Raw genomic sequence first — 15,408 nt, 5'->3', positions numbered from 1 at the left:
CGGTGCGATAACACTTAGTGACACCCCCTCCGACGATGCCCGCAGAATGGATGGGATCTGCGGATTGAGCATAATGGATCAGACTCCCTATCCGCAGATCCGATCTATCCTGCAGGGATCATCGGCTTTCTTTACAACTTACCATTTCGTGGAGCAGGTCTGGTGTCACCCAGTATAGGTTGCATGTCGATGATCCCCACAGGATGGTTTGGATCTGCGGATTGAGCATAATGGATCCATTATGCTCCCCAATCTGCAGATCCGATCCATCCTGTGGGGATCGTCGGCATGCTTTACAACTTACCTTTTTGTGGAGCGGGTCTGGTGTCACCCCGTGCAGTAGGTGTCACCCGGTGCGGCGCGCACCCCCCGCACCTGCCTCGGGACACCACTGAGTAGGGGCTCCTAACCACATATCCAAGATCTTAACTTCTGAAGGGAGGTTGTCTTATTGTAACTGGAGAGAACTTCAACCTGGTTCACTTACGCATTATGCATTTACCTCCTCTAAGAACTACAAACCCCCCACACACACACACACACACACACACACTAACTCATCTCTTGTTATTGTTTCACAAAAAACTATTCCTTTTTTACTGTTCCAGCATCACTACAACTCTACCAGTAACCTCCATGTACCACATTTCCCAAAGAACAAGATGGAACCATTGCCACCATGGCCACCCCTATCACAAGCCCTTGGGTGCTGGGCTCTCCTTCTTTCCGGTCAGGTGTCTGTGGGTTGGCACTGTGACTATATTAATGTTGGCTGTGGCAGGGTGTCAAGTGGATGCCACTGGTGCAGGAGGCAGAAGGGATCTCTTTGTATGTCTTTTTGTGTTTATACTTTTGAACCAATCACATTAATCACAAGGCCCAGAGTTACTCTGATTGGCTCTCTGCTTTTGGCCTGTGATCCGCATTGTCTAATAGAGCACCAAACAAAAATTCTGAAGGGGTCCAAAGTCTTTTTTGTTCAAATTGTTGCAACAAGGATGCCAACGCGTTTCGGGTCCACACAATCTCCCTTCATCAGGACTGAATGGTAAATAGACTAAAAAGTACTCCTGAGAGCCCAGTCACACCGGGTATGACTTGCCATGCGATTTGCCATGCGTGTTTCAAATCACATGGCAAGTCGCACCCTGTTGTCCGCAATTAAAGCAGTCATATCGGTGCGATTCCGACTTGCACGCACTACTTCAGGGGCGACTTGCATAGACATCTGTGTCTTACAAGCCGCAGATGTCTTTCAAGTTGCACAGTGAGTCAGAATGACATCGGACTTTAAAATTGTGTGTCTTCACTTGAAGTCGCACAATTTCAAAGTCGGATCGGTATGACTGGGGACTAAGCAGACTGATCTGTTGGTGCTCACAGTAGAAGACCCTGCCAACACCAGCACTGACTGTTGTCTAGAACATCCTCTCCCTGCAGACCAGTCTGCTTAACAGTACTTTTGAGTGAATGGCTGCTCTATGAATGGAGATGGCAGATCTTTCATTCATCCACCTGTCCTCCATTCATAGATCAGGTTTCATTTATGGAAGCTATAATTCAGCTTCTTGATAAGTGCATATGACGGGTCCCTCAAGACTTAAACTAAAGCACAAGGGACACATCACATTGACTGTAAGTATGACTGTAAGAATGTCCCTTGTGCTGATTTCATTTTTGACTAAATTTAGGCTTTACAATTTAATTAACCACTTCAAGTCCGGACACTTTTACCCCCCCCCCCCCCCCCTTCCTGTCCAGGCCACTTTTCGGCTTTCAATGCTATCACACTATAATAATTGCGCTGTCATGCAACACTGTACCCATATGAACTTTTGTAGCATTTTTTTGAGACAGAAAAAACTTTATTTTGGTGGTATTTATTCACCACTGGGATTTTAACTTTTTTTGTTATATAAATGAAAAAGTCCAAAAATTTTGAAAAATCTGCTGTTCACTGGTGCAATGCTTTCCAGGCTCCTACAAAAAAAATTGTAAATGCACATTTTTATACTACAAAAAGTGTTTGTTTTTGGTTTTTTTTTTAAAGGTGAACTTATGCTTTAGCCCTCATGCACACTTGACGTTTTGATAATTCTGGTAACGTTAGCTGTGTAAAGTTTTTCAGCTTTTTTTAGCGTTTAGCAGCGTTTTGCCGCGTTTAGTGGCGTTTTCCCACGTTATTCCGTGTTTGTGTTTTTTTAGCATTTCTTTTTACCAAAAACAAATCTTTTTTAGTAAAAAAAAAAGTCCAAAAACGCCAGTTTGTGGCATTTCACCGCATTTTGCCACGTTTTTACAGCTAAAAAACTCCTCTACAAACCCACTAGTCCTGATTTTTTTTCCAGCCAAAAAACGTCCCAGCCAAAAAACGTTGATTACAGTCTATGTGTGTATGGACACATAGGATAACATGCTGGGGAGTTTACTGGCTGTAAAAAAAAAGTAAAAAAGCCAAAAACAGGCGCTGTAAAAACGTCCCGTGTGCATGAGGACTAAATATTGGCTGTGTGGATAAGCCAAATGACAGTTAATCACCTTCTGATTGTAACATTTATGTCTTCTCAGCTTGCACCTGTAACCTGCACGCTCGCCGTTGTCGCTTCAACATGGAACTGTATAAGCTGTCTGGAAGGAAGAGCGGAGGTGTGTGCCTAAACTGCCGGCACAATACAGCAGGCAGGCACTGCCATTACTGCAAAGAGGGCTTCTACCGGGATGTCAGCCGACCCATCACCGACCGAAGAGCCTGCAAAGGTAAGGCAGGTGTCTCTACTGCTCAATTATGCATATTTATGTCATTGTTATACCATATACATCAAACAAGGTTGTCCGGCACCCAAAATCCTCCAGCTTTTTAATTCAGAATTACAAAAACTAACATAAATTGCAAAAAAAAAACAAGGAAGGAAGTGAAAAAGTTAATGGAAAAATGCGAGTTATTGTAACTGCAAATTTTAGGGTTAAAAAAATTACAAACTTTATTTTTAGATCTGCCCCTAATTTAAAGACACTAAAATCATGTTTTTGGTACAAAGCACTTTTAATTTGACACCATAAATACAAACAAATGCCAATAAAAAATAAAAACAATTACAATTGTTACAAAATTGCTAAGGGAAGAAGGGAATAAAAGGAGATAGTATTAATCCCAAAAGCAAACATTTATTACATTATAGCTTCCCAATTCTTAGATGTGATGGCTGCATTAGTTTTCTTTTTTTTTCCTTAATGTAATCCAGCCAGTAAGTCTGTGGTTTTTTTTTAAAGAGCAAGCTGCTCTGCAGATGTAGCAGTTACAGCGTTGAGACAAACCATTTACCACTGACAGGGGTGCTTACAGGGGTCAGCTTTTATATAAATAAATAATTATGTAAAACCTTTATCCCAAAAGGAAACGAAAACTCTGTGTTGCAACTGCTTATAAACATGGGCTTCTATAAACAATGTTATGTGTTTATTACCAGCAGGTGAGATTTTAGTAGATCCAGACGTAATAAGTCAGCGATTGGAGCCAATGTACAGTTCACTATTGTTTATGCATCAACATTTTACCTCCTAAATATTCCTAAATAATTTTTAGTAATTATTTTAAGAAAATTATTCTTTATATTGGGCTTCTTGTTTTTTTTCACATACCCAAATGGAAGAAAAATGTATTTGAAATATATTTAAAAAATATTCTTCCCAAATATATTGACATATATTGACATTCCAAATATCTCCTAGATTGTAAGCTCCAAGGAGAAGTGCCCTCGAACCCCTCGTGTATTGTATTGTATTGTTACTGTACTGTCTCGTGTACTGTCTCCTATTATAATGTACAGCGCTGAGCAAACTGTTGGCGCTATATAAATACTGTATAATAATAATAATAATATATGTAAAAATGACTATATTATATGTTAAATAATATTTCAAAAATATAAGTTTTAAATATATTCTTCAGATTTTTTTTACCATATAAAAAAGTCATTTTAACATATATTTTTACATATATTCGTAAACGCATTCCAGATTTGTATTTTCAAAGACATACAGTATATTTGAAATGTATTTGTAAAAATATTTTTCATATATTTTGTAATAAAAACCCATTTCAACATACAGTGTGTATATATATATATATTCTTCAATACGGGTAGGTTGACTTCTGTAGGGTTGTTACAAGGTCTATATCACATAATCTATTTTCCATGCCTTGCTTTGTGGAAATCTAATAAGCTTCGACCAGTCATCTCATTCTGTGAGTCACCAGTTTTGAATTTATAGGTGCCCGGTTTACAGTTATCTTGCTTTCTTGCACAGCTTATTTAAAGCTGAATTCTACCCCCTTATTTCTTTTATCTTAAGCCCTAGTTCACACTGACTGCGACTTTGAAATCATGTTACTTCACTTGAAGTAGCGTGATTTCAAAGCTGCAGGTCAGCGCAATTTCATGTGCGACTTGCCTGAAATCTGTGCGACTTTATGCAGAGATGTCTATAAGCCGCACCTGAAATTGCTGAAAATAGTACAGAGCAGTCTCACCGATTTAAACGGTTCCATTGCTGACCATAGGGCACAACTTGTCATGTGATTTTGAGTTTCTGAATTTCAAGGCTAAAACTCAATAAGGGCTCTCTAAATGTACTGTGTTATAGATCAGCCATTCTCAACCTAGGCACTCCGGGGTGCCTTGAGGTTTCTTCAGGGGTGCCTTGGCAAAATTTCTGAAAATTGCCCAAAACTTGTATACAAGCCAGCGGGTGGCCAAGCCCGCCTTTTAGTTACACAAAGCCACAGGTTTTCATTGTGCACCATTACGACTAGAGATGAGCGAAGTATTCAAAAATTCGATTCGGCTGATTCGGCGAATTTCAGGAAGAAATTCGATTCGATGCGAATTTATTCGCTACGAAGATGACTTATAAAAAGGGTTTCTAGGCTTCAGAGAGCCTTTAAATTAGTGCAGAACACTGTACCTTTAATTTAAATGCCCTTGGAGATGAGGAAGGAGAAGGAGAAGGATGAGAAGAAGGAGAAGGAGAAGGATGAGAAGAAGGAGAAGGATGAAGAGAAGGAGAAGGAGAAGGATGAGAAGAAGGAGAAGGATGAGAAGAAGGAGAAGGAGAAGGATGAGAAGAAGGAGAAGGAGAAGGATGAGAAGATGGAGAAGGAGAAGGATGAGAAGAAGGAGAAGGAGAAGGATGAGAAGAAGGAGAAGGATGAGAAGAAGGAGAAGGATGAGAAGAAGGAGAAGCATGAGAAGAAGGATGAGAAGAAGGATGAGAAGAAGGAGAAGGATGAGAAGAAGGATGAGAAGAAGGAGAAGGATGAGAAGAAGGAGAAGGAGAAGGATGAGAAGAAGGAGAAGGATGAGAAGAAGGAGAAGGAGAAGGATGAGAAGAAGGAGAAGGATGAGAAGAAGGAGAAGGAGAAGGATGAGAAGAAGGAGAAGGAGAAGGATGAGAAGATGGAGAAGGAGAAGGATGAGAAGAAGGAGAAGGATGAGAAGAAGGAGAAGGAGAAGGATGAGAAGAAGGAGAAGGATGAGAAGAAGGAGAAGGAGAAGGATGAGAAGAAGGAGAAGGATGAGAAGAAGGAGAAGGAGAAGGATGAGAAGAAGGAGAAGGATGAGAAGAAGGAGAAGGATGAGAAGAAGGATGAGAAGAAGGAGAAGGATGAGAAGAAGGATGAGAAGAAGGAGAAGGATGAGAAGAAGGAGAAGGAGAAGGATGAGAAGAAGGAGAAGGATGAGAAGAAGGAGAAGGATGAGAAGAAGGAGAAGGAGAAGGAGAAGCAGAAGGAGAAGGATGAGAAGAAGGAGAAGGATGAGAAGAAGGAGAAGGATGAGAAGAAGGAGAAGGAGAAGGATGAGAAGAAGGAGAAGGAGAAGGATGAGAAGATGGAGAAGGAGAAGGATGAGAAGAAGGATGAGAAGAAGGAGAAGGAGAAGGATGAGAAGAAGGAGAAGGAGAAGGATGATAAGAAGGAGAAGGATGAGAAGAAGGAGAAGGAGAAGGATGAGAAGAAGGAGAAGGATGAGAAGAAGGAGAAGGATGAGAAGGAGAAGGATGAGAAGAAGGAGAAGGATGAGAAGAAGGATGAGAAGAAGGAGAAGGATGAGAAGAAGGACAGTTCTGTGACAGTTTCTGTCTATTTCTGACAGTTCTGGGACATTCACTCCATACAGCGGTTGAAACATTGTATCTATTTTTTTCCATAAATGGATCCATTTATGGAAACAAATAGATACAATATTTCAACCGCTGTATGGAGTGAATGTCCCAGAACTGTCAGAAATAGACTATTTCTGACAGTTCTGGGACATTCACTCCATACAGCGGTTTCAACCGCTGTATGGAGGGAATGTCATAGAACTGTCAGAAATAGACTATTTCTGACAGTTCTGGGACATTCACTCCATACAGCGGTTTCAACCGCTGTATGGAGGGAATGTCATAGAACTGTCAGAAATAGACGATTTCTGACAGTTCTGGGACATTCACTCCATACAGCGGTTGAAACACTGTATCTATTTGTTTCCATAAATGGATCCATTTATGGAAACAAATAGATACAATGTTTCAACCGCTGTATGGAGTGAATGTCCCAGAACTGTCAGAAATAGACTATTTCTGACAGTTCTGGGACATTCACTCCATACAGCGGTTTCAACCGCTGTATGGAGGGAATGTCATAGAACTGTCAGAAATAGACTATTTCTGACAGTTCTGGGACATTCACTCCATACAGCGGTTTCAACCGCTGTATGGAGGGAATGTCATAGAACTGTCAGAAATAGACGATTTCTGACAGTTCTGGGACATTCACTCCATACAGCGGTTGAAACATTGTATCTATTTGTTTCCATAAATGGATCCATTTATGGAAACAAATAGATACAATGTTTCAACCGCTGTATGGAGTGAATGTCCCAGAACTGTCAGAAATAGACTATTTCTGACAGTTCTGGGACATTCACTCCATACAGCGGTTTCAACCGCTGTATGGAGGGAATGTCATAGAACTGTCAGAAATAGACTATTTCTGACAGTTCTGGGACATTCACTCCATACAGCGGTTGAAACATTGTATCTATTTGTTTCCATAAATGGATCCATTTATGGAAACAAATAGATACAATGTTTCAACCGCTGTATGGAGTGAGTGTCCCAGAACTGTCAGAAATAGACTATTTCTGACAGTTCTGGGACATTCACTCCATACAGCGGTTTCAACCGCTGTATGGAGGGAATGTCATAGAACTGTCAGAAATAGACGATTTCTGACAGTTCTGGGACATTCACTCCATACAGCGGTTGAAACATTGTATCTATTTGTTTCCATAAATGGATCCATTTATGGAAACAAATAGATACAATGTTTCAACCGCTGTATGGAGGGAATGTCCCAGAACTGTCATAAATAGTCTATTTCTGACAGTTCTGGGACATTCACTCCATACAGCGGTTTCAACCGCTGTATGGAGGGAATGTCATAGAACTGTCAGAAATAGACTATTTCTGACAGTTCTGGGACATTCACTCCATACAGCGGTTGAAACATTGTATCTATTTGTTTCCATAAATGGATCCATTTATGGAAACAAATAGATACAATGTTTCAACCGCTGTATGGAGGGAATGTCCCAGAACTGTCAGAAATAGACTATTTCTGACAGTTCTGGGACATTCCCTCCATACAGCGGTTTCCGTCAAAAAGTGTATGTGCAGAGTTCCTCTATTCTGCAGATACACTTAGAGGAGCTCTGCACATACACTTTTTGCCGGCTTGGAATTATTCTTATTTTCATCCTACTTCTTCTTCTTCTTCTTCTTCTTCTTCATCCTCATCCTCGTCCTCTTCTTCTTCTTCTGAGGATGAGGATGAGGATGAAGAAGAAGAAGAAGAAGAAGTAGGATGAAAATAAGATTAATTCCAAGCCGGCAAAAAGTGTATCTGCAGAGCTCCTCTAAGTGTATCTGCAGAATAGAGGAACTCTGCACATACACTTTTTGCCGGCTTGGAATTATTCTTATTTTCATCCTACTTCTTCTTCTTCTTCTTCTTCATCCTCATCCTCGTCCTCTTCTTCTTCTTCTGAGGATGAGGATGAAGAAGAAGAAGAAGAAGAAGAAGAAGAAGAAGAAGTAGGATGAAAATAAGATTAATTCCAAGCCGGCAAAAAGTGTATGTGCAGAGCTCCTCTAAGTGTATCTGCAGAGCTCCTCTAAGTGTATCTGCAGAATAGAGGAACTCTGCACATACACTTTTTGCCGGCTTGGAATTATTCTTATTTTCATCCTACTTCTTCTTCTTCATCCTCATCCTCATCCTCTTCTTCTTCTTCTGAGGATGAGGATGAAGAAGTAGAAGAAGAAGAAGAAGTAGGATGAAAATAAGAATTCCAAACCGGCAAAAAGTGTATGTGCAGAGTTCCTCTATTTCTGACAGTTCTCTGACAGCTTCTTTACATGTACAGCGGTTGAAACATCTGTATCCTAAATGGAAACTAATAGATACAATGTTTCAACCGCTTTACATGTGTTCCTTCTGTCAGAGAACTGTCAGAAATAGCGGAGCACACTGCAGGGACACTTTTGCCGGCTGATCGGGAAATATTCGATTCGCGCACCCGAAGTAGGCAAAATTTCGGATTCGACGCGAATCGAATATTTCCTGAAATTCGTATCGAATTCCGGTTCGCCTGGTTCGATTCGCTCATCTCTAATTATGACCTTCTAGCTGCCAGAGTCCTGACAACCAATGGCATCATCAGTTGATAAGGAGGATTTCAGCTGTCTGCACAGTATTCTAGTTTGCTCCTTCCCTCCCCCCTCCATCAGTGCTGGGGTCACATTAGCTCAGTGTTGGAGAAAAACTGAGGGAGAAGAGAAACATGGGAATACTAGTCAGTACCAGTGTGCAAAAGTGTATTTGCTTTGGAAGAATAAATCCCCTCTAATGTTGGGTGTCCTATCTGTGTGGATGTTGCTGCGTTATATAAAACTACTAGAATAGTTTTTCACATTTTAGAATTTGGTGCCTCGGGACTGTCCATAATTTTAAAGGGTGCCTTGACTGAAAAAAAGGTTGAGAAACACTGTTATAGATTCTTTGTCTTGCCACAAGTGGACCTGTATATATTTATGTCAGTTCTGGCAAATGGGATAAATAAACACACTTTCTACCTGCTGTATGAAGACCAGGTGGGATGTATTAATGTATCAAACCCCTGACAACAAAAGAAGGATCCTTAACCTTTTTGGAGGTATTCCCGAGTGTAGCTTGGGGTAAAGTTTCAGCACCACAAGCGGTAACCCCGAGCTACACTCAGGAATACACTGCAGCGCTGCTCTGGCATCTCTTCTGCACTTACCTTGTCCTGCGCTCCCGCGATGTCCCTCCTGCAGTGTCCCCTGTAATGTCCTCCGGCGGATGCCGGTATCTGTCTTCCGGGTTCCGTTCCCTGCGATGTCAGGATGTACGGGGACAGAAATGGCGGGAAATTAAAAAATGTGAAAAAGTGACATTCACTAAATACACTAAAATCACATAGTATAACATTACTGTATCAAACCATTTCACATACATTTTGTCTCGAGTGCTTTGTCCTGCGCCCTGCCTGTATTTTTACTGTTCTTTCTGCCTGGAAACTGAGAAACGTCCATGGCGTCCAAAAAGCGTTCATTTAGGCCAAAAGTGGTTTAGAGCGGCTAGAGAACAGCGATAGTAAATTAGAACCACTTGCAGAATTGAGTGATAATGATTCGTGGGGGAAATTCGTCACCAGACACTGAAAACGATTTTGCGACTTTGCTCAGTGATGTGCGAACTTGGCGCTATATTTCAAATTTCAGTGTTTTTGGTTTTATTACATTATTGAATTAAATGTATTATTATTATATTATTATTTTTTATGATTATATATTATATTATAATTTATGATTTTGTGTTTCAAATTTTAACATACCTGAGATGTTTACTAGACTCTTGTTCGGACAGATTTCAGTGAGTTATTCCTAAAAATTACAGGTCTCCAATAAAAAAAATACATATTTCCATGCAAAAGAATGTACCGCTTTGAGCACAGAAATATGGACATAATCAGACCGCTAGGGAGGTTAATCTGATTAGACTGGCAACAAAATAATATTTTTTGTATCCTTGCACAGTGGCTAGACTTGGAATATTAAACCTAGTACACACAATCAGAAAATTGGACAAAAATATCACTTTTGCGATCGTACGATAATATGATTGTTCATACACAGCTTTCGAGAGCCAATCACAAAAGTTCATGTGAAGTTATCTGAAGGTACAAGCATGAAAATGTTTCTTGTACGATACCAGAATCAACAATATACATATATTCAGTACCGTTTTTTTTTTTAAAGCACTCTGAATGCCAATCAAAGCTCCTGTCACTAAATAAAATGGTAAGCTTACAGCCCTGCTTACACGTTACATTTGCTTTGCTTCAAAAATTATACCCCATGTCACTTTCTTGGCACTTCAAAGCATCTCCAAAGCCTCCATAGAAGTTTATGACAACACCCACTAACAGCATCTGTAGCTTTTGAGAGGCTTTTATTCAGTTTTAGCTTTATTTTGTTTTGGAGGTATTACAGGTACAGTCAGGTCCATAAATATTGGGACATCGACACAATTCTAACATTTTTGGCTCTATACACCACCACAATGGATTTGAAATGAAACGAACAAGATGTAATTTAACTGCAGACTGTCAGCTTTAATTTGAGGGTATTTACATCCAAATCAGGTGAACGGTGTAGGAATTACAACAGTTTGCATATGTGCCTCCCACTTTTTAAGGGACCAAAAGTAATGGGACAATTGGCTTCTTAGCTGTTCCATGGCCAGGTGTGTGTTATTTCCTCATTATCCCAATTACAATGAGCAGATAAAAGGTCCAGAGTTCATTTCAAGTGTGCTATTTGCATTTGGAATCTGTTGCTGTCAACTCTCAAGATGAGATCCAAAGTGCTGTCACCATCAGTGAAGCAAGCCATCATTAGGCTGAAAAAACAAAACAAACCCATCAGAGAGATAGCAAAAACATTAGGCGTGGCCAAAACAACTGTTTGGAACATTCTTAAAAAGAAGGAACGCACCGGTGAGCTCAGCAACACCAAAAGACCCGGAAGACCACGGAAAACAACTGTGGTGGATGACCGAAGAATTCTTTCCCTGGTGAAGGAAACACCCTTCACAACAGTTGGCCAGATCAGGAACACTCTCCAGGAGGTAGGTGTATGTGTGTCAAAGTCAACAATCAAGAGAAGACTTCACCAGAGTGAATACAGAGGGTTCACCACAAGATGTAAACCATTGGTGAGCCTCAAAAACAGGAAGGCCAGATTAGAGTTTGCCAAACGACATCTAAAAAAGCCTTCACAGTTCTGGAACAACATCCTATGGACAGATGAGACCAAGATCAACTTGTACTAGAGTGATGGGAAGAGAAGAGTATGGAGAAGGAAAGGAACTGCTCATGATCCTAAGCATACCACCTCATCAGTGAAGCATGGTGGTGGTAGTGTCATGGCGTGGGCATGTATGGCTGCCAATGGAACTGGTTCTCTTGTATTTATTGATGATGTGACTGCTGACAAAAGCAGCAGGATGAATTCTGAAGTGTTTCGGGCAATATTATCTGCTCATATTCAGCCAAATGCTTTAGAACCCATTGGACACCGCTTCACAGTGCAGATGGACAATGACCCAAAGCATACTGCAAAAGCAACCAAAGAGTTTTTTAAGGGAAAGAAGTGGAATGTTATGCAATGGCCAAGTCAATCACCTGACCTGAATCTGATTGAGCATGCATTTCACTTGCTGAAGACAAAACTGAAGGGAAAATGCCCCAAGAACAAGCAGGAACTGAAGACAGTTGTAGTAGAGGCCTGGCAGAGCATCACCAGGGATGAAACCCAGCATCTGGTGATGTCTATGCGTTCCAGACTTCAGGCTGTAATTGACTGCAAAGGATTTGCAACCAAGTATTAAAAAGTGAAAGTTTGATTTATGATGATTATTATGTCCCATTACTTTTGGTCCCTTAAGAAGTGGGAGGCACATATGCAAAGTGTTGTAATTCCAACACCGTTCACCTGATTTGGATGTAAATACCCTCAAATTAAAGCTGACAGTCTGCAGTTAAAGCACATCTTGTTCGTTTCATTTCAAATCCATTGTGGTGGTGTATAGAGCCAAAAATGTTAGAATTGTGTCGATGTCCCAATATTTATGGACCTGACTGTATGAGATATCCCAGGATGCACTGGGAAACCAGCAAGCGAACCGGAAAGACGTCATCAGCAGTCAATACAGTTCATGTGTATATATTCTGGAAGTGTCTGGTGCTGACATCAGATCTGGTGTGCAGCAAGGGGCAGCTAGAAGGTTAGTGGGGTCCGGACCAGAGCAGAACAACTAGCTGACGGCACACGTGGTGTGCAACATGGGAACGCTATAGCAGAAGGTGAGGCAGGACCAGAGAAAGAGGACTGAGTGGCAGAGCTGGGGGACTGGAGTAGGAGAAACTAGCAATGTTGGGAGGTGAGCAGGAACCAGAGAGAGAGGAGGTTCACTAAACCAGAGGATCAGCAGAGCTGGAGGTTACTACTGAGTGGGAGATCAGCAGAGCTGGGGATTACTACTGAGTGGGGGATCAGCAAAGCTGGGGTTCACTATTGAGTGGGGGAGCATTAGAGTTGGGGGTTACTATTGAGTGGGGGATCAGCAAAGCTGGGGTTTACTATTGAGTGGGGGAGCAGCAGAGCTGGGGGTTACTATTGAATGGGGGATCAGCAGAGCTAGGGGTTACTACTGAGTGGGGGATTAGCAGATCTGGGGTTATTATTGAGTGGGGGATCAGCAGAGCTAGGGGTTACTACTGAGTGGGGGATCAGCAGAGCTGGGGTTTACTACTGAGTGGGGGATCAGCAGAGCTGGGGGTTACTACTGAGTGGGGGATCAGCAGAGCTAGGGGCTACTACTAAGTGGGGGATCAGCAAAGCTGGCAGCATTACTGAGTGGGGCACCAACAGAGTTTGGGGTACCAATTAGCCTGGGATCTTCTGAACAGGCTCACTAATGAGCTGAGGATCTGCTGAGTGGGGGTACTAATGAGTTATGGTTCTACTGGGCCCCTTTAAAACAAATCGAATATCAACACACACAGGGCATTTGCCAAGCTTCATTAAAGCTTCAGAAAAGCATCACTGATGCATCATCGATGCACCACAGAAGCATCACCAAAGCACCAAAAAAGTAGGTGGTGATAGGCTCTTTAATGTGTGGTAAAGCTGAAGTAAGTGTAAATGAGCCCTAATAGATAGCTAAAAAGGTCATTGGTGTCACTGGGAACTTATCTGAGAGGGTCAAGGTTCAGCCTTTAGTGAATCAACCCCAATGCATGGTTCTGATTATTAACTTTGGTAGATGTTGTTAAAATTGTCCTGCTTGGAATTTTTCAGCCAACAGCATAATTGTTAACTTTGGTATTCATCACGTGCAGCTACAGTTGTGCTCAAACGTTTACATACCCTGGCAGAAATTGTGAAATTTTGGCATTGATATTGAAAATATGACTGATCAAAAAATGCTCTTTATTGAAGGATGATGATCATATGAAGCCATTTATTATCAAATAGTTGTTTGGCTCCTTTTTAAATCATAATGATAACAGAAATCACCCAAATGGCCATGATCAAAAGTTTCCTTCCCCTGGAATGTTTGGCCTTGGTGCAGACATACAAGGTGACAGACACGGGTTAAAATGCCAATTAGAGGTTAATATACCATATCTGTGGCTTTTTAAATTGCAATTAGTGTCAGTGTATAAATAGTAAATGAGTTTGTTAGCTCTTACATGGAAGCACTGACTAGGCTAGATACTGAGCCATGAGGATCAGAAAAGAGCTGTAAAAAGTCCTGCGTAACAAGGTAATGGAACTTTATAAAGCTGGAAAAGGATATTTTCAATATCAATGCCAAAATTTCACAATTTCTGCCGGGGTATGCAAACTTTTGAGCACAACTGTACGGCACCTGCTATATACCTGTGATTGCTAGCATGCTTATATTCTAAAGGGGCCCAAATCTGGGACTATACCCGTACTGAAGACACCCTTGGTAATGTTACTTGTGTAGGCCCAGAATTGGGCCCCCTTTTAAAATATTGGCATCTCCTAGATTGTAAGCTCGAAAGAGCAGGGCCCTCAATCCCCTCATGTTTTGCATTGTATTGGTACACATGTTCTGTCCCCCTTTGTAATGTACAGCGCTGAGTGAACTATTGGCGCTTTATAAATACTGTATAATAATAATATTAGCAATCACAGGGATATAGCACATAAGATGAAACCCAAAGTTAACAATTGGGCTGCTGGCTGAAAAATTCCAAGCAGGACAATTTTCTTTTATCCTGTACCATGAGGCATCCCTACCAGACAATGCAGCCAGGTCCTACACACGCCCCCGTCTTCTCCAAGCAGAATTACTGGTCAATCCACACACACTGCCTGTTGATTGGACAGTGAAGGAGTAGCAGTATACTGAATATACCAATTTCTTTTCTTTCTCCTCCTGGCAGCACTGCAGCAAAGCATAATTGGCTCTGATTACAGTCCCTGTCTTCCAATTTGAGTACTGCTGCAAGAGAGGGTGCTAATATCAAGACAAATTTGAGTATTTACACAACCGATATTTAAAAATGCATGTAAAGACTTTTTAATGAATAAAGTACAAATGTATATACCTACCCCTAAATGAGTTCCCCAAATACAGCCCCCCTCTCTTATATCCATTCACCTTTTTTTTTTCTTGTAGCTTCCTAACACGTTCCTTTTTCCACCATTAAAATGAAGAAAAAAAAAAAAACCTGGAAAGAATTTCCCTCGCTCTTTTTTTTTTTTCCTGTCCCATAACAAGGTGGCAATTAGTTTCTCCTAATGAGCCCTAACGCGTCCCCATCCCCCTCTTCTCCTTTCTTTTGCCAGTTTTCTATTGGCTAAATGACTCTACCAGCTGTGACTTTCCCCATTTGGATTAAATTCCTCCCATTTTTCACACGGAAAATACAGCTCTGACTTCTAAACAGCTGCAGCTGAGGTAGCCGCAGTTAGGGGTTCAGAGACAGCTGTTTAAAGGGTCTTGTCTGCCCGAATTCATTCTTTCTTTGTCTGATGGGTGCAATACTTCTATTTTGCACTAGATCATAAATATTAAACCATCTTTCAGTCCAGACATGCGTTTGGATATTGCATGCTTGTTAATGGAAACCTGCACAATGCAAATCTTTAATAACTCCCTTCAAAAAGCAGCCCGACAAAAAAAAATTGAGAGGCTCGTTTTGATAGACTCTCACATTACACAGCTGTTAAAAAATCTAATTG

At 41.1% G+C, this 15,408-nt stretch overlaps 1 protein-coding gene across 2 annotated transcripts in view; it reads left to right on the top strand.

The window, feature by feature from the left end:
* Positions 1-15,408, top strand: part of NTN3 (netrin 3) — a 184,920-nt gene that overhangs the window by 100,206 nt on the left and 69,306 nt on the right. For both annotated transcript variants that reach the window (XM_089683022.1, XM_089683015.1), the window contains one exon: positions 2,569-2,757. In XM_089683022.1, the coding sequence (XP_089539148.1) occupies positions 2,569-2,757 (189 nt within the window). The remainder of the gene's footprint in view (positions 1-2,568; positions 2,758-15,408) is intronic.

Source organism: Staurois parvus, unplaced genomic scaffold (genome assembly GCF_062004578.1).
Source record: "Staurois parvus isolate SC_StPar_1 unplaced genomic scaffold, SC_StPar_1.0 ptg000018l, whole genome shotgun sequence".
NCBI classification, from domain to species: domain Eukaryota; kingdom Metazoa; phylum Chordata; class Amphibia; order Anura; family Ranidae; genus Staurois; species Staurois parvus.
Note: the sequence above shows the minus strand (reverse complement) of the source record. Positions and strands in the feature narration are given on the sequence as shown.